This window comes from Rhinopithecus bieti, unplaced genomic scaffold (genome assembly GCF_001698545.2).
Source record: "Rhinopithecus bieti isolate Rb0 unplaced genomic scaffold, ASM169854v2 scaffold_81617, whole genome shotgun sequence".
NCBI lineage: Eukaryota > Metazoa > Chordata > Mammalia > Primates > Cercopithecidae > Rhinopithecus > Rhinopithecus bieti.
Genome location: NW_016841754.1, coordinates 877541 through 888834, shown reverse-complemented (window position 1 = coordinate 888834; position 11294 = coordinate 877541). Strand labels below are relative to the sequence as shown.

Sequence of the window (11294 nt, the reverse complement as noted above, 5' to 3'; positions counted from 1 at the left end):
CCCTTTCCCCCCTTTTTTTTTTTTTTTTTTTTTTTTTTTTTTGAGACAGGGTCTCATTCTGTCACCAAGCCTGAAGTCCTGAAGTGTAGTGGCAAGATCACACCTCACTGAAGCCTCAACCTCCTGGGCTCAAGCGATCCTCCCGCATCAGCTTTCTGAGTAGCTTGGACTACAAGCACACGCCACCATGCCCCACTAATTTTTTTAGTTTTATTTTTTTGTAAAGATGGGGTTTTGCCATGTTGCCCCGACAGGTCTCAAACTCCTGAGCTCAAGCAATCTGCCCACCTGTGTCTCCTAAAGTGCTGAGATTACAGGTGTGAGCCACCGCGCCTGGTCTGTCTCCACTTTTTATCATGACACTATTATACTACACCATTTTTTCATAATACAAAGTACAAAAAGTAAACCTGAAATTTTCCTGGCTGATAGATATGCCCAATAGAAGACAAAAAATTTTAAGTTTTATGGAGATTTAAAAAGATCTAGAAACAATTTCAACTACAACCTTATCACTCACCAAACTTTTCAACAAAGCTGCCAATAGAGTAGTAACACTGAAGGTCAGAATCTTTTCCTATATGATGCTCAGGCTAAAAGAAAAGAGAGATTAAGGAATAACAGGCATAAGAAAGGCAAAATAAGAGAACTGGTTTTTTTTTACAAACTACACAGACAAGCTCCTGAGTAATTGACAGTCGCCAATCTCCGTGTCCGAGTGGATCCCTTGGATCAAACTCCTCTGAATGAAAAGGGTAAAAGCAAATTCAGAACATCCTGTTTTAAATATAAGATTTTTCAATATTTCTGATGCCAGACACAAAAGAAAAAAAGGACACAGGAAGTACTAACAATGTGGCACTATTTAAAAAGAGAGGAAAATATTTATAACTAAAACTATACAGTTATGTTATAAAATATAAAATGTAGAGCAAGAGCAAGTATTGGTCTATTTAGATCTCAAAAATTGTCGCATGAGCTATCTGGGCTACCTTCTTTTGGCATACCAATACGTACTGTAAAAATAGCCACACAGTTTTATCTTAGACTCACGCCCTTCAAAGTCTTAAAAAGCTCAAAGTTGTCATTATTTTACAGGAACTGTAAGCTCCCTTAGGTTTTACACACTAAGTTGTTCTGAGGACAGGGCACTAGCTTTACACAGCAGTGCCCCAGCCTCCTGTGAGAACTCAGGGATTCACCTAATGAATTTATTTTTTTCTAGTGTAGCAGGTTACAGCTGTTGCTGTTTTCACTGCCGCCAGAGCCTGATGCAACCACATGAAAGGCCCCTAAATCAGCCGATGTAGATGAGAACACAGAGCCTGTATCTATAGCGCTTCCTTGGTACAATTTTCAACTTAACGTCATGGATATCTGAGTTCATGGCTTGATGATTATTTTAAAGGACTAGTGGGAGAGGGAAGAGAAGAGAATGAAAAATGATAACCCGTCCAGTTATATCCTCTTGTCCTCTTTAGGTGGCCTTGTTCATCTGGGTAAGAGACAGTAAAGGGGAGATAGTGACCAGAATGGGAGAACTGTCCACATAGAAATAAGGTCCAAGCTGAACCCCATAGAAAGAGAAGAGTTAAGGCAATGGGAAGCCTCCTCACCTTCACCCTAAAAGAATGGTTTTTCACAGTTATTGCTGACCCTCATACAGAATGTCTTGCACCACAGAATAATGGAATGTTCATTGAGTATATACAAAGGGAGTCACAGGACCTTATTCTAAAATCCTGGATTGACTCATCATAATCTAAGAATAATAATAATAATAACAGCAGCAGAAAAGGAGACATGGAAGTACCTGGTGAGGATTAATCCAAATTCTTGCCTCTGTGACTCAAAAACAGAAAATTAACAAGAAAGCAGCAAGACTGACAAGCTGGAACAGCAAATTCATGGGATCTGATCGATTCAAGGAATTTCTCTCTTTGGCTCCATGTCAGTTGTATCTAGAAATAATTTCAATCTATATTTTAGAAAACCATCACTGCTGATTGAAGAGAAAGCCCTGGTCATCGTTTACTTAATACATGCTAGCCAAACACCAACACAGCTCAGCTGAGTAAAGCAAGTTGATTTTCTGAGTCAAATTCCTTACACAAACCAGGAGCAACATTTGGTTTTCTTCTCTGGTCAGAGATGCCAACATCCAGTCCTTGGATTCTCTTACAAATCAGTCCTCATTCTCTATAAATAGGCCAGAAAGACTTTTTGACCCCAGAAGGGATGCTCTGATCCACCAAACCATAGAGACCTCTGGCCTTCTTGTTTCCAAAAGAAATCTAATCCTTAAATCCGTAAAGTGTCTTCCGAATGCCCCTAAACATATAAATCCTTCTGTCTGAAGTTTATCCGCCTCCCTAGCAAGCACAAGGACATATCTTCATATTTAAAATAACTTTACTATATCTTTGAAAGGAGCAATTCTTTATTCTCTGTGGCTGCGTTGTCTTTCAACTCTCTTGGGTATCTTTGTTCATATCAAAAGCAGCTAATTTTCCTTCACCAAAAGCTCCACAGTAGAAATCTCCCACTTAGCATTAACCATCAATTAGTGATGCATGGAACATATCTGTATATGAATGTAGGTGAAGGTACGAGGATGAACAGTACGTATGCATGCAGAGGTGCACAGACATTGAGACAAACATACATAGTTCAACAGCTTATAGAAAATAAATAGTTTAAATAACACAAAGCTATCCTTACAATGTGTAGGTATATGTAAATTTAAACATGTGCTTTTATATATATACTCACATATTGTTATATATACATATTAAGTTTGTAAAATTTACTTTTGCTGTAACTTTTACATACATTAAATTTCTAACAGTATTAATCAATATATTATGATTTCTTTCTATTATTGAAAACACTTAAAGACTACATTTTCCTCTCTGGAAATTGCCCTGAATGATGATCTGATCATCTTTTTCACAGGAAAAGATCAGGTCTCTCCTTCTAAATGCTTTAGAATTTAAGCATTTGGAAATGGAAGCAATTGTGTCAGAGAAATGAACTATTAATTCTATGTGCAACTAACCCCGGCATCACTTTACAATATACCCTAAGAATCTATATTTCAAGCTGCTCACAATTCCAGAAGGTCCATGTAGGAGCTTTCAATTTTGCAAAGCATCTCCTGTGCAGGCCAGTTCTAGTCCTAGTATGCTCAACATTTTTCTCAAGTGAGAACAGCATTTAACAGAATAGGATGCAACACACAGTAGCAGGTTGAGACTGACCTATTTACATATATGTGGATTGATCATCTGAAAGGGTGTGTAGCAATATATTAACAGTGACTATTTCTGGATGGTAGGTTTTTGGTAACTTTCTCTGCTGCTTCCATGGATCCCCATAAGAACATCCCTCGGTTTGTGTAATAAACCTGATGAACGAAAAATAAATCTATTCCCAGAATAATTCCACTAACATCAAAATACACAATGAATCCATTTATGAAATACGTGTACACATAAAGAGCAGGTCTAATGAAATCTACTGCAAATCAGATGAAAACACATAGTATAGTGTACATGGGGGGGTCAGTCCATGAAAAAACTCTTGGCTGCCAGGACTTTTATTAAGACACAGTGGGGGACAGTGAAGGTAGAAGAGGTAGCTCTTACATAGCAGCCAATGTAGGAAGAGTCAATGTGCACAATCCACTGGAACCAGCCTGGGCTAGGTATGGGCTCACCTGGAAGCACACACTCCATCTTCCATGTCAAGGTAACACAGGAAGTAAGGTGATGCTCTGTGTGAAATCTCCTATTCGGAAGCAGGGCCCTGCTGTGTGGCACCCAATGAATGCTCTTTTGCACTTCCTTCTAATCCAGATTCTTAACTATCCTCCTGGACACCAAAGCAGAAGTTCATGGACTTGCCCAAAAAGGCTCCACAGGACTCAAGAATCTAAAATGCCAGACTCGAGTGTGTTTCGGCATGTTTCTTTTTCCTCTCTCTTCATATAGAGAGTATGTGAAACACGGAGGTTACAAACTAAAATCTAGGGCACTGGGAGCATAATATCTACTTTTGGACCAAACTCTTAAGAAAGGCCTTGCATCACAGTACCAAAATCTCTCTCCCACTGTGGGGAAGTGAGGTGCTAACAGTGTATAATAATGTTTTATTCTTGTTCGGAATAAAATAGCCCCTAGGCAAGATGATCTTATTACAAGCTTACTGTGTGAAAACATTGAAAATAATCGCTTATCACAGGTGAACCCCCACACACCCCACAAAGACATTTTCAACAGCACAGAGTGGTAGGACATATGCGGATGGTTCCCCAACCCCCACCCCCAACCGAAGTGCCGTACTCAGCTTTTAGTGCCTGTATATTCTCGGACTGCAGCTGGCCATCTGAGAAAAGCCTTTCCACGCCTATCCACCAGACCTGTTCCGAGAGCTCTGCTTCCATCTGGACAACCCCCCACACTTACAGCCATAAATGCATTGGCACTGAGAAAGACTGCTGAGGAGGTGGCACTCCAGGTGTGGCTTTATGTGTCACTTCACCAGGTCAGCTATTTAGGCCTAGTCTTCTCCATTGGCTTGAAGCTCTGTTCACACCATCTTGGGTAACACATCACATTATTCTTCCTTATAAAAACAAATAAACTCAAATGAGCATTCAGAGTCAGTTCACCCCTCCGAACATCTCTGTCTTCCCCTCTGATTTATGTGACACGGTTTCAATCCCGCCCACCTGAAAGCCTCCTATACTCTCAGCTGAGGATTTGCCAAATGCCCATCTCCACTTCTCACGTTTCCCACCTTCCTCACCTCCACGGATGTGCACAACCCGGAGGATCTCAGCCTGCTGGTCACCACTGAGTCACCAGGAGTACAGCACTGCAGTACCTAGCACTACCCGCCATCAACTACCGCCACCGAGTCAAGTCACTGCACTCTTCACTTCCCATCCTACAGAAAAACTCAGCTGTCCTGTGAGACTGGACCCAAAGGCAAAAAATAATAATAAAATAAAATGTTTTCATACTTATAATGGCTCCCCCTCTGAACCAGTGCATCTGAAATTTATACAGTTCTGGAGAACAAGGAGCTGGATATATTAGTTCCTAGCCAACTCTTCCCAGCAGCCAGTTTCTACAGGCATTTCTAAAATGACTCCAGTCCACTTCGGTGCAACACACTGCCTGCTCAAGTTTAACATCAATGGCCGAAAATAAAACTTATCATTCACAAGGCATCACAGGTTTCATAACTGAGTGAGCAGAGAAGCGTAGAAGAAGTGATCAGGCCTTCTGGAGAACCCAGCCTGAGAAGCTGGCTTACTGAACTCCTACAATTGCCTTTACCATTCCCCCACCCCACCTGCAAGTGTTGACCTTCTTGATTTCAGCCGCCAATGTTTTAGACTACGGTCCCTTGCAATACACTGACAGTCTGATCATTTATGAGCACGTTGGGCAACATGCAGAGAGACTTTGCAGAAACAGAGTTAGAGTTAGAGCAAACACACAGACAGGAAGGAAAAATGGAATGCCTTAACAGAACTGAGGATTCCTATCTTTCATGGATAGCACATCATTAGACATATACGTCTGCATTGACGTATACCACAGGGTTTTTTTTTTTTTTTCTTTTGTTGTAACCTGTTTATTTGGTGGTTTAGCCAGAGAATCTTATATAACACACTCCTGTTTCAAATGTAGCAACATGTATGGCACTGCACTCCCATAAAATTCAGACTCCTCACAGCACTTCCCATTAACCACCCTCAACCATTCTACCTCGCAAGGTTTCTGTGTATTGATGAAAAACATAGGAACTACCACCAGCAAGAGTCAAAAGACTCAATTATCAGCTTTACCCTATATTCAAAAGCTAGCAGTCTGTGGTATGATTTTAGGGATTTCAGGAAATTATTTCATCCTGATTTTAATAGATTGCATGAACCTGACCTAGAGGGGAGAAGGAGTCCAGTTCTCTAACCCAAAACACACGTGAGTCTACTTCGCTCTTCCAAGGTAGAGTATAGGAACACTGCCCACTGCCTCTGCATGGGGTGCTGTATGGCCACAGTCCTTGCATCTGATTTCCTTAACAAAGAAGCAGTAGATCTGCACTGCTTATTTGGCCAGAAAGCACATAATAATACAGCTACAGCTTAGGAACTTCCATTCATGCTAGCTCAACAAACAATGTATATTATATAATGAATGAGGCTTTTCTATGAACCCTGCTATTGGAAAACATAGGCACTTTCTGCATAGTTTAAACCAGTCTACAAGGAGCAGTTAACCCTGGAGAGATCAAATGTGGACCCGGTAATGTATAAATTCAAACAGCCTACACTCTTAAGATGCTTTGCCATCACCCTAATTTGTTTTTTGCTTGACAATAAATAATTTCAGTTACCTACAAACTACACAGAGAACATTTACATAGCAGCCAACAAGCCCCAGAATGATGTTAGCTTTCTGCTCCATGTTCCCTGCGTTGCCTAAGAAATAAGAAGGGGGGGGCGGTGAAGGGGATAGTGGGAGGAGGAAGAGGAGGGGAGAGGGAATTAGCTATCTATGAAAATACTTACAGCCTCCGAGTCTTCAATTCCATGCAGGTACAAATTGTCATACATGGAGGTCTGATAATCCAGAGCACCTCTTTCAAGGCAAAAACAAAATTGCTGCAGAAACCACAGCTAGAGCTTAAAGAGAAAAGGCCTGTTTGGGAGAACTGCGCCTGCCTTATCAATTCCTGTGGATTTACCAGGCAAGATGCTATTCATTCACATCCCACAGGGTGAGGTTATCCCCAGAGGCAGTCCAGACCTGGCATTTTATCTGCCTTCCCAATACAGAGCACAAAAAGCAAAACCCTTCCTCAACCACAGACTGGTGACTGAGCTAGGAAAGCGGCCTCTGATTGGCTCGGCTTCCCTGCTTCAGTCAGCTGAAGAGCGTTCCCTCCGAGAGTGGAGGGCGCCTCGGAGCATCCTACCCAGCAAAGAGCTGCTTCCTGTTTCGCCTGTATTGTTAGTTCTACAATAAACACTTATCAATATCCAAAAGGCTGCGTGGAATGTTTGGAAAGGCAGACTATTGAATACTCCAAACACAACTGCTCATCTTCTTAATTAAATTCACAATTGGAGAGGGGAGCAAAGGAAAGATTTTGTTTTCAGAGAATATCATGCAAAGACAGGTAAACAGATACTAATCTCATCCAACATCTGTACTTAACAGATGCGTTTAAGTCAAAAGGGCAATGAGTCATAAAAAAATCTTTAAACCCAAGGTGAAGAAAAAAATGACTAGAATAAACAGATGGTAAGATTTCTTGTGGGAATTTCTATAGTAAAAGTTTTCAATATTCTCGATGAAGTCTCTCTGCCTCACTGGCAAGAAAAGAGCTCTGTGTCCCAACTGGTGAAGTTCGAAAAGGAAGCCAAAAACCTCTCAACTTTCAGACGCAAAATGTTTAATGCTCTTTAGTTGAATTTTTTTAATCAACTTTAAGCAACAGCCAATGTTTTCATGTAAATTCTTCATCCCCTTCCCATGCATAAATCTTTAATAATCCTGAAATGGCATTGGTCTTTCCCCCAAAACCTAAATAGAAACGTCAGACTCCGTCCGCCTGCTGTGGCCACACCGCAACTCAAGTTGACCTAGGACAGGTCCCACATTGCAGCAGCCTGGGATGGAGTTTCTGTAGGTACTCAGAACTTTCTGGTCAACCAATAAAAAAAAAAAAAAAAAAAGCTGCAGCTTTGAAACAGGAGAGCTTTACGGCCCACTCTAAAAGAAGCCAGCTAAAGTCAGGGGACAAAGGAGCTGGTGAGGGGCACAGAACATATTTTAGAGCAACTGCATGACTGACTGGGTAATGACCCAGAAACTCAGAGGCTCTGAGTCCCCTGTATCAGCTTTGCCACTAATTGGTCAGATGACTCTGGACCAGTCAGTCACCACCTCGATGGGCTCTGGTTTCTTCACCCGCCAAAATGAGGTAAGAAATAACTTAGGGAAAGGACTCTGCAAATCTAAAGTGCAACATAAACACTTACCATTGAGAAGCTGCTTTGTCAGCTGGGAGGCATTGGCTGCAGTTCATGGGAGCTCAGCACAGGAGTAACTGGCTGGCCCTGGACCTAGGAAAGAAGGCCTGTCCTTCCAGCCAGTATCTCTGAAAAGCGTAATTCTTAAAGGAACAAACCTGAGTCAAAATAATAAACAACACAAGGGCTACAACAGCTGAGCAGAGCATAGTTCTCCCACGTCTGTGCTGACCCGTTCATGTCTTTCAATCAGAGTTGCACATCTTGGGAGTGGCATCAATACCTAGTCCACTTTCAAATATAAATGACAGCAAGAAGATGCTGCTGTCCTTCAGAATCCCAAAATGGTAGGGTTTGAACAGACTGTCACCTCTGAGGCTGTGCCCCCATGGAGGGAGGACAGCAGCAGGGGATGAGTGCAGTCAACAGGATTCCATAGAGAGAAACCCAGTGCTGGCTCTACCTGTTGACAAGGATGCATGTTGGAGCAAGTCCCTGGCCAGGTGGAACTCGGTTCCCTCCCCTATACACCAAGAAGACCGGATCAAAGGACTGCTGTGCTCAAATTCACGTGTCAGACTCTTATTTTGATGATTAACTCTCTAACTACAGCCATACGGTATTTCAACCAGAATCAACGGAAAACTGAGACAAGACGGTCTTTTTTCCTCTGAAATTCTCCAGATCATTTCCCGACTTTACCACTTCAATTCCAAGTATAGATATTCTCCAATTATGTTAAATGGACACCTAAATTAAGGGGAGAAGACAGAGGCAGCCCACTTTCACAATTCATCAAGATGAGAGAAATTGTTCCCAACTGGATAAACTGTACATAGCTCAGCTCTTCTGTGGATAGCTGCCGTGGAGCACTCCCTATAGCCAGTGTGAGGGCCTAAAGGAAGTTTTAAAGAGAAGGCGCGCACTTTACAGTACCCTAATGCATGCAGTCAGCCAGTCTGACCAGGGCGGGATGTCAGCAGGGAGGCACTGGATCACGCATAGCAGGCTGTGGTTGCTCCTGCACCCAAGCCCTCTAACTAAGAATAGATGTGAAGCGGGGCAGCCTGGCTCTGCCTGCTTCCCAGGAAGTCAGAAACATGCTGGACTCAGAATCATAAACTGTAAGAGGTGGGAAAACAACAGAAGTCTCCTTATCTGGCCCTTCTAGTGCCTACAAAGGTTGAATTGTTTTATTCAAAGCCATATGTTCTATACTGGAGTGTTCCTTCCCCCACTTCCTCCTTGATAGAGTTTTCAAGATGAGGGGCAGTAGGCGTGTTCCCAAGAGGAATTTGGTGAAATAGAGAGAAGTCACTTTGTTGGGGAAATTCCTATTTTTCCCACGCCTTCCATTCAAACAAATTATCCCATCAGAAGTCATTTTGTTCACCCACAGCTGATAACTAAAAATCAGATCACAGGTTGGGGAGTCTTCCCCTAGGGTCTGTATCTACACAGAATCAGCACCACACCTATGAGTCACCTTAGGGTTTCAACCCAATATTCGGGCTGATCCCAGAGTTCCAGAGGAACCCCAGTGAGACACTCAGCTCTGAACCTCCCCAGAGGAACTCTAAGGAGTTCCAGAAAAGTGAGCTCAGAACTCTAGAAAGATCTTAGAACTGACTATCTCTGTCCCAAGATTCTCTAAACTGAGACCAGGCTGAGAAGTAGTGAGAGGTCCCTGGGAGTTTCCCGGGCCTGTTTCAGATCACCTCCAGTCCCTGGCTTTTAGTAAAAGGGTCTGTGGATTCCAGCAGGTTCAAGTTCCTAGGGCCAAATTTCACACTTCACTGCAGCAGGTGGTGAAAAGCAACCAAGACACTGGTACCTTCTTGGTTTTGACTTTAACAGTTCTCCAGTTGAATGATGGTCAAGAAGATGAAGGAGAAACCACCCCGTTTCTGGCCTACTTCTCCTACCTGCGGTTACAGTGAGAACAAGTTTGAAAACTTTGGGGCTTATCTTGTGCTGGTGCTTCCCAGGAACCCACCTAGCTCTCATTACTGAGTAGCCTCCAAAACTACATAGCCTCAAGGAGGCTGCCTCCGATTCTGAGGATGCCCTGCTGAACGTACTTCTGACTCAACTCTTTTCCAGTTATCTCTCATTATGATCAACAGTTCGAAGTCAAAAAAATCCTATGAAAAAGCATCGTCTCTATGATTCTGTTTATAAATGTCATGTGATTCATGATGGGGAAGGTATCCTTGCAATTTGACAAATGCCTCAACTGAGCTCAATTCAGTGGAGGAAATGGCAAGGCCCTCAACAAGTTAGGACAGCTCTATTTTGTATCACAAGGAAACATTACTTTCAGTTCATTTTCATGGGCTTCAAACTTAGGGATATTAAGTCCCTCTTCCTTACCCAGTGCTGGGCTTTGTCATAGAGCGAACCCATGAAATTGACAGTAGAGTACAAAGGACAGGTATTTCTGTTTTCCACTTGTTTGGACAGACAGAAGGAGAGAAAAGCCAAAAGTGAGAAGATTAGTTATGAGATTTAGATAGCCATGATCAAGACAAACTGGTGCAAATTTAGAAGCAAAAGGCAATTCTGATTCTAATTTTCCACCTAAATTTCTTGGGAATTTAACTGTTCAAAGCCAGTGTAGTTATGTGTTCTATAGCAGAACTGCAAGAGCTCAGAGAAGAGACAAAGGAATAATGTTGGGACTCAGCCAAGGCTAGTTCTCCTGTTGTCTCCATGGGCTAGAACACAAGCCCAAGGTCTCTGTTTGCCAATTCAGTCTTGGGAATTATTTTGTTCCTTGTTTTTGTTTAAATTTTACTAAGTGACTACAGTGTGCTAGATGAATTTTCTCGTCTTCTGCAAGTAATATTACTCCACTCATTTGCCTCTAGAAATCTGTGTGGCCACTGCAAGAATGAGTATCATACCCCTGTTTCCTCCCTGGAGCCCATCAGATAGGTGGTAGCAACAGGGCAGACAAGGGAATGAAAACAAAACAAACAAACAAAAAACTACAGACAATAGATTCCACTTCTATTCGTCCTCTGCTGTAGTTCTCTGAGGCTGAACTCAGACCTTACCACCTAGGCAGGCATGTCCAGAGTCTCTCCAGGCCCCATGAACACCACGGAGATAATAGTTTTGAAATTAATGAGTTAAGATATGAAAGATACACAGGAGGCAGTGTGGAAGAATCGGCCTTTTAAATTTTTTTAAGGGAAGTAGTATGGAATCAGGGCAGCCCACATTACCCAGCTCCAAAGGC

General features: G+C 42.3%; 1 protein-coding gene across 5 annotated transcripts in view; it reads right to left on the bottom strand.

The window, feature by feature from the left end:
* CACNB4 (calcium voltage-gated channel auxiliary subunit beta 4) overlaps positions 1 to 11294 on the bottom strand; it is a 273041-nt gene that overhangs the window by 138927 nt on the left and 122820 nt on the right. The window contains exons 1-2 of one of the 5 annotated variants that reach the window (XM_017866082.1): positions 6584 to 7001; positions 4467 to 4626 (exon numbers count right to left, since the gene is read on the bottom strand). The exons of 3 other annotated variants lie outside the window; for them this stretch is intronic. In XM_017866082.1, the coding sequence (XP_017721571.1) occupies positions 4467 to 4472 (6 nt within the window). In that variant the 5' untranslated portion in view covers positions 4473 to 4626; positions 6584 to 7001. Of the gene's footprint in view, positions 1 to 4466; positions 4627 to 6583; positions 7002 to 11294 lie in introns of those variants that run through there. One more of the 5 variants, XM_017866081.1, reaches the window with a different exon arrangement.